Source organism: Bufo bufo, chromosome 1 (assembly GCF_905171765.1).
Source record: "Bufo bufo chromosome 1, aBufBuf1.1, whole genome shotgun sequence".
In the NCBI taxonomy this organism is placed as follows: Eukaryota; Metazoa; Chordata; class Amphibia; order Anura; family Bufonidae; genus Bufo; species Bufo bufo.
The window spans coordinates 525,218,335-525,231,493 of record NC_053389.1 but is presented as its reverse complement, the minus strand read 5'-3'; the positions used below and the strand labels follow the sequence as shown (position 1 = coordinate 525,231,493).

At 41.9% G+C, this 13,159-nt stretch overlaps 1 protein-coding gene across 6 annotated transcripts in view; it reads left to right on the top strand.

The window, feature by feature from the left end:
• The window catches only part of CADPS2 (calcium dependent secretion activator 2), a 786,809-nt gene that overhangs the window by 99,120 nt on the left and 674,530 nt on the right, over positions 1–13,159 (top strand). For all 6 annotated transcript variants that reach the window (XM_040411689.1, XM_040411674.1, XM_040411680.1 and 3 more), the window contains exons 2-3: positions 11,128–11,241; positions 12,494–12,826. In XM_040411689.1, the coding sequence (XP_040267623.1) occupies positions 11,128–11,241; positions 12,494–12,826 (447 nt within the window). The remainder of the gene's footprint in view (positions 1–11,127; positions 11,242–12,493; positions 12,827–13,159) is intronic.

The window sequence follows — 13,159 nt, the reverse complement described above, 5'->3', positions numbered from 1 at the left end:
TCCTAAACTGGATGCCCCCATTGCCAAAATCTCGAAAAGGTCTGCCTTACCATTTGAAGACCTTGGCACCCTAAAAGACCCAATGGATAGACGGGCTGAGGTTTACCTGAAAAAAAGTTTGGGAGGCCTCTACTCAAGCGTTTAACGTCTCGTTACCTGGTATGTGGAGGCCGCATCGTGCTCGGCAGAGGCACAGTCCTGAGGCAATGCATCAGGTCATCTCAGGGGGAGCATTACACTATACTTTAATTATAATACACGGTGCAGAGTGGACACAGGACTCCGGAGCTCCCCAACATGTCCAGTGAACGGGCGGCTCTGATGAATCAGTGGGAGGAGCTCTCCTCACCTACCTGGCCAGCAGATTGTAGTTCGCGGGTTAGACCTGGCAGCCAATGGCAAAGTGGGTAGGCGGGGCTTTCTCCTGACACCGAAGCGCGTCGGATAAGTGTAAAAGGAACCACAGAAGAAAAAGCCGACGCGCAGCAGACTTCTTGAAAGCCTTTATTTATTTTTTTCTTAAAGAGACAGAGCAGAAGAAGGTTTAGGCGCAAATGGCGACCAGACTACAAAGTCTTGTCGCCATTTTGTAATTCTAACTCGCATTGGCGACCATTTTAGTCGCCATCTGGAGCACTGCTAAGTCTAAGATCCTAGATTTTTACAAAGCGGTCTAGAAAAGAACCTAAGGTCTAGCACTCTCAAGGTACAAGTATCTGCCCTCAGTGCCTTTTTTGACTTTCCGATTGCAAACCACCCCTGGGTTAGGAGATTCTTTAAAGCCTTCCTGGTAGCAATTACCTCAGCCAGACGTGTGGGGGAAATTTCAGCCTTCTCAAGATCTCCGCCCTATACTAACATCTTGGATGACAGAGTGCTTATCAGACCAGATCCCTCTTTTCTTCCGAAAGTAGTATCCATGTTCCATAGAACCCAAGACATTGTCCTTCCCTGTCTGTGCCAGAGTCCAAAGAATAAGAAGGAGAAGAAACTCCATTGTTTAGATGTGAAAAGATGTCTATCTCATTACCTAAATGTCACAAGTCAATGGAGGAAAACCTCTAGGCTTTTTGTTCAATTCGGGGGAAAAACTGGGGTCAATCAAGATAGATTGTGGGGTCCATTACGTTGGCCTATTCCTCAGCGGGGAAATCTCCTGCGGCATTTGGTGCACATTCCACCAGATCAGTTTGCACTTCATGAGCGGAGAGGGCTAATGCTTCCCTAGAACAGATTTGTAGAGCAGCCACCTGGCGTAAGGGAAATTTAAGATTACATTCACCGGTAATCACTTTTCCATGAGCCCATGACAGCACCCGGGATCTATTCCCGCCCTATCAAAAAAAATGTGTTTGTATGTGTATATATATATGTATGTATGTATGTGTGTATATATATATATATATATATATATATATATATATATATATATATATATAAATAAAATATACACTCACCTAAAGAATTATTAGGAACACCTGTTCTATTTCTCATTAATGCAATTATCTAGTCAACCAATCACATGGCAGTTGCTTCAATGCATTTAGGGGTGTGGTGCTGGTCAAGACAATCTCCTGAACTCCAAACTGAATGTCAGAATGGGAAAGAAAGGTGATTTAAGCAATTTTGAGCGTGGCATGGTTGTTGGTGCCAGACGGGCCGGTCTGAGTATTTCACAATCTGCTCAGTTACTGGGATTTTCACGCACAACCATTTCTAGGGTTTACAAAGAATGGTGTGAAAAGGGAAAAACATCCAGTATGCGGCAGTCCTGTGGGCAAAAATGCCTTGTGGATGCTAGAGGTCAGAGGAGAATGGGCCGACTGATTCAAGCTGATAGAAGAGCAACGTTGACTGAAATAACCACTCGTTCCAACCGAGGTGTGCAGCAAAGCATTTGTGAAGCCACAACACGCACAACCTTGAGGCGGATGGGCTACAACAGCAGAAGACCCCACCGGGTACCACTCATCTCCACTAGAAATAGAAATACAATTTGCACCACCTGGGTGAATAAAGGGTTCACTTGCTTTTACCTACCGGAGTGCCGCTCTTTTTTTCTGGATATGGATATATATATACTGCTCAAAAAAATAAAGGGAACACTTAAACAACACAATGTAACTCCAAGTCAATCACACTTCTGTGAAATCAAACTGTCCACTTAGGAAGCAACATTGAGTGACAATCAATTTCACATGCTATTGTGCAAATGGGATAGACAACAGGTGGAAATTATAGGCAATTAGCAAGACACCCCCAATAAAGGAGTGGTTCTGCAGGTGGTGACCACAGACCACTTCTCAGTTCCTATGCTTCCTGGCTGATGTTTTGGTCACTTTTGAATGCTGGCGGTGCTTTCACTCTAGTGGTAGCATGAGAGAGTCTACAACCCACACAAGTGGCTCAGGTAGTGCAGCTTATCCAGGATGGCACATCAATGCGAGCTGTGGCAAGAAGGTTTGCTGTGTCTGTCAGCGTAGTGTCCAGAGCATGGAGGCGCTACCAGGAGACAGGCCAGTACATCAGGAGATGTGGAGGAGGCCGTAGAAGGGCAACAACCCAGCAGCAGGACCGATACCTCTGCCTTTGTGCAAGGAGGAACAGGAGGAGCACTGCCAGAGCCCTGCAAAATGACCTCCAGCAGGCCACAAATGTGCATGTGTCTGAAACAGACTCCATGAGGGTGATATGAGGGCCCGATGTCCACAGGTGGGGGTTGTGCTTACAGCCCAACACCGTGCAGGACGTTTGGCATTTGCCAGAGAACACCAAGATTGGCAAATTCGCCACTGGCGCCCTGTGCTCTTCACAGATGAAAGCAGGTTCACACTGAGCACATGTGACAGACGTGACAGAGTCTTGAGATGCCGTGGAGAACGTTCTGCTGCCTGCAACATCCTCCAGCATGACCGGTTTGGCATTGGGTCAGTAATGGTGTGGGGTGGCATTTCTTTGGAGGGCCGCACAGCCTACCATGTGCTCGCCAGAGGTAACCTGACTGCCATTAGGTACCGAGATGAGATCCTCGGACCCCTTGTGAGACCATATGCTGGTGCGGTTGGCCCTGGGTTCCTCCTAATGCAAGACAATGCTAGACCTCATGTGGCTGGAGTGTGTCAGTAGTTCCTGCAAGACGAAGGCATTGATGCTATGGACTTGCCCGCCCGTTCCCCAGACCTGAATCCAATTGAGCACATCTGGGACATCATGTCTCGCTCTATCCACCAACGTCACGTTGCACCACAGACTGTCCAGGAGTTGGCAGATGCTTTAGTCCAGGTCTGGGAGGAGATCCCTCAGGAGACCGTCTGCCACCTCATCAGGAGCATGCACAGGCGTTGTAGGGAGGGCATACAGGCACGTGGAGGCCACACACAATACTGAGCCTCATTTTGACTTGTTTTAAGGACATTACATCAAAGTTGGATCAGCCTGTAGTGTGTTTTTCCACTTTAATTTTGAGTGTGACTCCAAATCCAGACCTCCCATGGGTTGAAAAATTTGATTTCCATTATTTTTTTTTTTGTGTGATTTTGTTGTCAGCACATTCAACTATGTAAAGAACAAAGTATTTCAGAAGAATATTAACCCAGATCTAGCATGTTATTTTTGTGTTCCCTTTATTTTTTTGAGCAGTGTGTGTGTGTATGTGTGTATATATGTATGTATATATGTGTGTGTGTGTGTGTTTATATATATATATATAATATAATTATAATATATATTTAGGACCACATGCCTTTTAAAAGGCCAAATCTGTGCAAAGATGTGGATTCATTGTCATTTTCTGTCAGGTAGTCACACGTTGTGATGGCAAAGGCAAAAAAACTCCCTTTTTGAACGTGGTCGGGTTGTTGAACTGCATAAGCATGGTCTCTCACAGCGCGCCATCGCTGCTGAGGTGGGACGCAGTAAGACAGTCATTTGGAATTTCTTAAATGATCCTGACGGCTATGGAACAAAAAAGTCAAGTGGAAGACCCAAAAAAATGTCGTCAGCACTGAGCCGGAGGATCCAATTGGCTGTCCGTCAAGACACTGGACGATCCTCGACCCAAATTAAGGACCTTACTGGTGCTGACTGCAGCCCCATAACCATCAGACGGCGTCTGAGACTGAAGGGCTTCAAAAACAAAAGTCTTCAAAGACCTCGTCTCCTTGAATGCCACAGAACTGCTTGTTTGGACTTTGCAAGAGAGCACCAAACATAGGATATTCAAAGGTGAAAGAAAGTTTTATTCTCTGATGAGAAAAAAATGTAACCTTGATGTCCTGATGGTTTCCAACATTACTGGCATGACAAGCAGATCCCACCTGAGATGTTTTCTACGCGCCACAGTGGAGGGGGCGCCATAATGGTCTGGGTGCTTTTTTCCTTCAGTGGAACAATGGAGCTTCAAGAAGTGCAGGGGCGTCAAACGGCCGCTGGCTATGTCCAGATGTTGCAGAGAGCATTCCTCATGACTGAGGGCCCTCGTCTGTGTGGTAACGACTGGGTTTTTCAACAGGACAACGCTACAGTACACAATGCCCACAGGACAAGGGACGACTTCCAGGAGAATAACATCACTCTTTTGGCCCATCCTGCGTGTTCCCCTGATCTAAATCCAATTTAGAAATCTTGGGGATGGATGGCAAGGGAAGTTTTACAAAAATGGACAGTTCCAGACAGTAGATGGCCTTCGTGCGGCCGTCTTCACCACCTCGAGAAATGTTCCCACTCACCTCATGGAAACGCTTGCATCAAGCATGCTAAAACTAATTTTTGAAGTGATAAACAATAATGGCGGAGCTACTCATTACTGATGTTCATGTTTGGAAGTTGGATTTCTGTTTTGGGGGGTTTAGTTTTTTTTTGGAGGTGTGGTTCCTAAACTTTTCATCAGCTGAAAAACAGCCGGTTTTAGTTTATTCGTTGTTTTCATTAAATTGAATGCTCAAAAAATGATTTGTCTCACTCCCATTTTTTCTTGTTGCATGTTGAAGCTCTACTTGGAACCTTGTTAAGATCCAAAACATAACAAGAGGTACTGAGGGCACCATCCTCCCACCTGAAAATATCAAAGAACACAGTCCTGGCCTCCTCCGACCGTCCAGGAAAGCGGGGTGCAAGGTTTGAACAGAATATGACAAAGTGAAAAGATAAGCCGCACTCACCATCCGTGTTCACGCTTTTATTTCAGAGTGTACTCCAGGGGCAGACTCACATAGAGCATCAATTTACAGCCATGCTAAATATGATTTTTTTTGCCATTTTTTAAGTGGTCTTAAACTTTTGATCAGGACTATATATATCAGAGGATTTTTGTGTGAAGGTGTATTTTAGGACAAGTTCTCGCGATTAACTGGTAGTATAGGAGCAGTGCCCCTCCTTAAGAGCTCTCCATGAAAGTTCCTTTTTCCTGTCCTGGATGGAGGCGGTCTCTCAAGGGTGCTGTCATGGGCTCATGGAAAAGTGATTACTGGTGAGTGTAATCTTAATTTTTTTCTTATAATTTTTTTTTAACTGCTTCCGTACTGGATGATTTTCCATTTTTGTTTTTCTGTTTGTTTTTGCGTTTTCATTTTTCACTTCCGGCTTTCCCGGAACCATTATTTCCTTTTTTTTTTTTTTTTATTTATTTATTTATTTGTTTATTTATTTTGTATTATTTTCATTCACATAGCCATGAGAACGTCCTTTTTTTTTTTTGTGGGAAAAGTAGTTTTTTAATGGCACCATTTAATATTGCATATAATAAAATAGGAAGCTGGAAAAATAATTCCAAATGGGGTGGAATTGGAAAAATTACACAATTTGACCACAATTTAAAGGTTTTGTTTTTATGGAGTTTCCTATGCGGTAAAACTGACCTGTTTCCTTCATTTTCTTGTTCGATACAATTACAACGATACCACATTTGTAGTTTTTCTTGTGTTTTAATACTTAAAACAAAACACTTTTTTATCATCCTATTCTGACCCCATAAATTTTTTATCGTTGCGTCTATGGAGCTGTGTGAGGGCTAATTTTTCTTATAGCATTTTGGGGTGTGTATAACACAGGAGGTGAAGCGAATGACGAAACAGCCATTTTGACTTTTTCCGTTATGCCATTCGCCATATGGGATACATAAAAAAATAAATGAATTTTTAATAGTACAGGTGTTTTCAGACATGACAATGTTGATTATGTTTTTTTATTATTTTTTTATTGTTGGAAAAGGGGAGTTATTTTAATTTTTTTTTAGATTTTTAAACCCTTTTTTAACTTTTTTAAAAGTCACCCGAGATGACTAAGAAATCATTAACTTGCTCCTGCAATAGCATTAAATTGGTAAAGCATTTTAGTACTCCACTCTTATGTTCTTATGGAGCCCAGCCACCTGCAGGGCTCCATAGCAACTACAGTTTTCTGAAAGCCCTGGTTTCTTCAGCAAGTCCGGGACACTCCATTTTAACCAACAGCTCAACTGATCGCCCCATGGGAGAGCCAGAACAGCCCCAGGAGCACATGCTTCCAAGATTTACATCTCTCAGGTGCCATTTGACAACAGCATCTGAGGGGTTAAATGTCCGCGATCAGCATCATCACCGATTGCAGACATTAGCCCCTGGTGTCTGCTGTGTGAAATAAATTGAAAATCTGGAAAGTGTGGCTTGCATTTGTTTTCATCCCCCCTTAGTTAATATTGTGTAGGACCACCTTTCCCTGCAATTACAGCTGCAAGTCTTTCTGGTTATGTCTCCACCAGCTTTGCACATCTAGAGCCTGAAATTTTTACCCATTCTTTGCAAAATAGCTCAGTCAGATTGGATAGAGTGCGTCTGTGAACAGCAATTTACAAGTCTTCAACTCTGACCAGCTTCCCTGTCCCTGCTGAAGAAAAGTATCCCCACAGCATGACGCTGCCACCACATTTCACTGGCTGTTCAGGGTGATGTGCAGTGTTAATTTTTTGACACACACAACGTTTTGCATTTAGTCCTAAAAGTTCAACTTTGGTCTCATCTGACCAGTGCTCCTTCTTCTCCATGTTTGCTGTGTCCCCTACCGGGCAACTGCAAAGGGGACTTATTATGGCTTGCGTTCAAAAATGGCATTCTTCTTGCCTTTCTTCCATAAAGGCCAGATTTGTGGAGTAAATGACTAATAGAGTATACTTTCTTATTTTAGTAGTACACATGCCTTAGTCCAGACTCTCGCTGTGTGCAGTAGTGTGAGTTCCCGTTCTGACCTGTTGTCCTCTGACAGGATGGCACTGCATTACAATGATTTATAATGCCGTTTTGTCCCCTGAGACACCTGGAATCTTCAAAATTACACTGGCAGCATTATGTCTGTGTAATCCAGGTCACGGAAAGCATTGCGCAAACAGTAAATGACTGCTCAGATGCTGTGGTTGAAATTGACCCCTGGATATGAGGGGTTAAAGGTCTGGCTGGTGGGTGACTAGTACTACTATTTAAAACTTTGCTGCCTACTCGGCTCCTAAGCATGGATCATCTTTAACCCCTTAATGACTGCGGTACGCCATGTTTGCCGAGTCCTTAAGGACCCAGGGCGTACCGGTATATCCTAAGTTTAAAATTACATTGCGGCGCAGCGGGGGTTAATCGGAACAGGATGTATGCTGAAATCATTCAGCGGGCATCCTGTAACAACGCCGGGGGGGAGGGGGGGGGGGGGGGCAGCGATCGCCGCAAACCGCAGGTCAATTCAGGCCTGCGGTTTGCGGTTTTACCTTATCCGGCGGGCGGCGGTGCCATCGGGTCCCCATGCGGCTGTAGGGGGCACCCGATGGCATGGAAGGCAGCGCGATGCCTTCCTTAGGCATCTGCGCTGCCTTCCGGTGACTAACCTGTGAGATCCAGGGATTAGACCCCCAAAAGTTGAAGTCCCAAAGTGGGACAAAAAATAAAGTAAAAAAAAGTTGAAAAAATAAAGTTTTCCAACCCAAAAATTAAGTTTCAAGTAACAATAAACAAAAACGTCCTTTTCCCCAAATAAAGTTAAAAAAAATTGGTAAAAAATTAGGAAAAAAAAAAAGTTTACATATTAGATATCGCCACGTCCGTATAGACAGGCTCTATAAACATATCACATGACCTAACCCTTTAGATGGACACAATAAAAAACAAAAACCATGCTAAATAAACCATTTTTTTGTCACCTTACATCACAAAAAGTACAACAGCAAGCGATCAAAAAGGCGTTTGCCCACCAAAATAGTACCAATCTAACAGTCACCTCATCCCGTAAAAAATGAGTCCCTACCTGAGACAATCACCGAAAAAAAAAAAAAAAAAAAACTATGGCTCAGAATATGGAGACACTAAAACATCTTTTTTTTTTTTGTTTTAAAAAAGCTGTTATTAAAGTTAGTAAAACTTGCATAAATAAAAAAAAGTATACATATTGGGTATCGCCGCGTCCATATCGACCAGCTCTATAAAAATATCACATGACCTAACCCCTCAGAGGAACACCGTAAAAAAATTAAAACTGTGCTAAATAAATCATTTTTTTGTCATCTTACATCACAAAAAGTGTAATAGTAAGTGATCAAAAAGTCACACGAACCCCAAAATAGTGCCAATAAAACCATCATCTGATCCCGCAAAAATCATACCCTACCCAAGGTAATCGCCCAAAAACTGAAAAAACTATGGCTCTCAGACTATGGAAACACTAAATCGCCGCATCCGTGACAACCTGGTCTATAAAAATATCACATGATCTAACATGTCAGATGAATGTTGTAAATAACAAAAAATAAAAACTGTGTAAAAACAGCTATTTCTTGTTACCTTGCCTCACAAAAAGTGTAATATAGAGCAACCAAAAATCATATGTACCCTAAACTAGTACCAACAATACTGCCACCCTATCCCGTAGTTTCTAAAATGGGGTCACTTTTTTGGAGTTTCTACTCTAGGGGCGCATCAGGGGGGCTTCAAATGGGACATGGTGAAAAAAAAAAAAAAAACAGTCCAGCAAAATCTGCCTTCCAAAAACCATATGGCATTCCTTTCCTTCTGCACCCTGCCGTGTGCCCGTACAGCAGTTTACGACCACACAGAATCAGGGCCATAAATATTGAGTTTTGTTTGGCTATTAAACCCTTGCTTTGTCAATGGGAAAAATGGATTAAAATGTAAAATTTGCCAAAAAATTTAAAATTCTGAAATTTCATCTCCATTTGCCAATAACTCTTGTGGAACACCTAAAGGGTTAATGACGTTTGTAAAATCAGTTTTGAATACCTTGAGGGGTGTAGTTTCTTAGATGGGGTCACTTTTATGGAGTTTCTACTCTAGGGTTGTATCAGGGGGGCTTCAAATGGGACATGGTGTCAAAAAAAAAGTCCAGCAAAATCTGCCTTCCAAAAACCGTATGGCATTCCTTTCCTTCTGCGCCCTGCCGTGTGCCCGTACAGTAGTTTACGACCACATATGGGGTATTTCTGTAAACTACAGAATCAGGGCCATAAATATTGAGTTTGGTTTGGCTGTTAACCCTTGCTTTGTAACTGGAAAAAAATTATTAAAATGGAATCTGCCAAAAAAGGGAAATTTTTAAATTGTATCTCTATTTTCCATTAATTCTTGTGGAACACTTAAAGGGTTAACAAAGTTTGTAAAATCAGTTTTGAATACCTTGAGGGGTGTAGTTTCTAGAATGGGGTAATTTTTGGGTGGTTTCTATTATGTAAGACTCGCAAAGTGACTTCAGACCTGAACTGGTCCGTAAAAATTGGGTTTTTGAAAATTTCTAAAAAATTTCAAGATTTGCTTCTAAACTTCTAAGACTACTTTCACACTAGCGTTCGGGTGTCCGCTCGAGCGCTCCGTTTGAAGGGGCTCACGAGCGGCCCCGAACGCATCCGTCTGGCCCCAATGCATTCTCAGTGGAGGCGGATCCACTGAGAATGCATCCGCCTGCCAGCGCTCGGCCTCCGCTCCGCTCAGTGAGCGGACACCTGAACGCTGCTTGCAGCGTTCGGGTGTCCGCCTGGCCGTGCGGAGGCGAGCGGATCCGTCCAGACTTACAATGTAAGTCAATGGGGACGGATCCGCTTGAAGATGACACCATATGGCTCAATCTTCAAGCGGATCCGTTCCCCATTGACTTACAATGTAAAGTCTGAACGGATCTGCTCAGGCTACTTTCATACTTAGAAAATTTTCTAAGTTTTAATGCAGACGGATCCGTTCTGAACGGATGCGAACGTCTGCATTATCGGAGCGGATCCGTCTGATGAAACATCAGACGGATCCGCTCCGAACGCTAGTGTGAAAGTAGCCTAAGCCTTGTAACATCCCCAAAAAATAAAATATCATTCCCAAAATGATCTAAACATGAAGTAGACATATGGGGAATGTAAAGTAATAACTATTTTTGGAGGTATTACTATGTATTATAGAAGTAGAGAAATTGAAACTTGGAAATTTGCAATTTTTTTTTTTTTTCAATTTTTTGGTAAATTTTGTATTTTTTTTATAATAAAAATGATTTTTTTTTTGCTTCATTTTACCAGTGTCATGAAGTACAATATGTGACGAAAAAACAGTCTCAGAATAGCCTGGATAAGTCAAAGCGTTTTAAAGTTATCAGCACTTAAAGTGACACTGGTCAGATTTGCAAAAAATGGCCAAGTCCTTAAGGTGAAATAGGCCTGAGTCCTTAAGGGGTTAAAGACATAGTCGACCTGTATTTGGATGTCAGGAAGCACTACCACAAACATTTTTATTCTCTGACCAGTTAGAAATGTACATGATATAAACTGTAGTGAAGGTAATTTTCTTATTGGTGACTGATTTGAGTAATCCTCTCCGTTCTGATCCTCTGCTGTGTCATGTGACCAAGACGATTACCTTCACTACAGATTAAATTATGTTGCTGATGCAGCTGATAACTGGAGGACAAGGCATTTTCCCAGATAAGATTCATTACAAAGTTTCTTATATTAAAAAATTCACCTCTACTATTGATTTATGCAAAGTATCATTTCACTCTTCCTGTGCTGTTTTATAACAACTTGCCTGATTAGCCAAACATGCATATTAATTGGTGGGGGATAGCTTTGTCTATGGGCGGTATAAGATTTTACTAATCTTGAGCAATTATGTTTTTCTTTTGAAGCTTAACAAGCAGCAGCTACAGACAATACGAGAGAGATTCCAGTCTTTCCTTAAAGGTGACACACAAATAGTGGCTGATGAAGCTTTTATAAATGCTGTCAAAAGTTACTACGAGGTAAGTGTATAGATATTTAATATCTAATCATTATTCTGGACATTTTTAAAATTCAGTATTTTACATTAAAAAAAATGTATCATAGCAAACTCTAGTGTAAGTAAGCAAAGGATATTCTAAAAATACCATTTATATAATATTCAGAGTCTTCCTTAGAATAACATTTGTCTGATTGTTCAATATTATTTTTATCCCCTTAGTATAAACTAATTGGGGTATATTAATTATAATCAGCTCCTGCTGTATCGTATGTACGCTCCCGTTTTATTGCCGGTATTCATGAAGCACATACAAGGTGTTCATATCTAATTATAAAAAGTGTTGGTTACTTTACCACCCTTGATTCAGCGGCGATCTCTGTTTCGTATTGTGGCGGAATAGCAGCAGCCGCTTAGTTCAGCGTCTCGTCCCACGTGATCTGGAAAGTGTGCCTCGTTGTGCTATAGTATCTTGCGCGCTCAAGTCCCACTGTGTTTGTGCACACGCTACAAAGCTGGCGGTGAAATTGGTAATATTAGGTTCGCTGGAGACTCAATGTGAATGGATATGTAATCCTGGGTTGACTGCAGTCAATCTTTAAAACGCCCCTCTGTCCATATATTATCACCAAGTGGTTATAATATATGGACAGGGGCGTTTTAAAGATTGACTGCAGTCACTAAGGGGATATAACTAATATTGAACAATCAGACAAAAGTTATTCTAAGGAAGAGTTAATATTATATGAATGGTATTTTTAGAATACTTGTGAACATTATATGAACAACATATGAACTTCTTTGGACATACAAGCCGTGGCTACGTACCTGTTCAACCACATATGGGGTTATAATTAAATTAGCCCATCACTAGGATTTATGGTGAAAGCAAACCTCATTTAAGTGTGTCCACTCCTTATATACAGATTTGTATACAGGTCGGTAGCTCTCTGATGCAATATAGGGGCAAAGGCTGATACTGCATTAACTAGAATATCATTACAATTGAGTGCCCTATATGGTCCATCGGACCTATCTACAGTTTTTACTGTATTTTTTATCCTATACATAGTTTATTTTTAATGTGTGTGAATTTGTATTTAATGTATCTTTTTCTATAGGCTTAATGATAATTCACAGTGGTTTGGGTGATCTGCAAGGGGTCACACACCATAAAACTGTGTATTGAGTCAAGCAAGGGTGTCAAGGAAGTGATGAGATCATGGTGTGAAATGTGCTTCTACAACTGACCTTTATTTACTACTGTGCAACAGGTGTTCTTGAAAAGTGATCGAGTCGCCAGAATGGTGAACAATGGAGGCTGCTCTTCAAATGACTTTCGGGAAGTATTTAAAAAGAACATTGAAAAAAGAGTTCGAAGTTTACCAGAGATTGATGGGCTAAGCAAAGAAACGGTTTTAAGTTCATGGATTGCTAAATATGATGCCATTTATAGAGGGGAGGAAGATCTACGCAAACAGCCGAACAGGATGGCTCTTAGTGCTGTATCAGAACTTATACTTAGCAAAGAACAACTTTATGAAATGTTTCAACAGATATTAGGAATAAAAAAATTGGAGCACCAGTTATTGTACAATGCCTGCCAGGTAAGGTTTGTTCATGCTTCTCTTTTAAAGGGGTTGTTCACCTTTTGCGTGTTTTTAGGCAGATCTCTCTACCTTGGAAGACCTGCAAAGGGAATTTTGCTTACTTGCTTCCCGCCTTTCGTTCCTGGCTCCTCTCCCAGCTCTGTTTTCCTCGGTTCCGCCATTGTCAACAACCACATTGACGCCACCGCAGCCACTGATTGGCCACAGCGGTGACCTACCACTTTTAGTTATGTCAATTGGCCGTGTGATGAAAAGGGGGCAGATCACCACTGTGGCCAGTCATTGACTGCAGTGTTGTCAAAGCGGATGTTCACAGTGTGGACCCTGAGG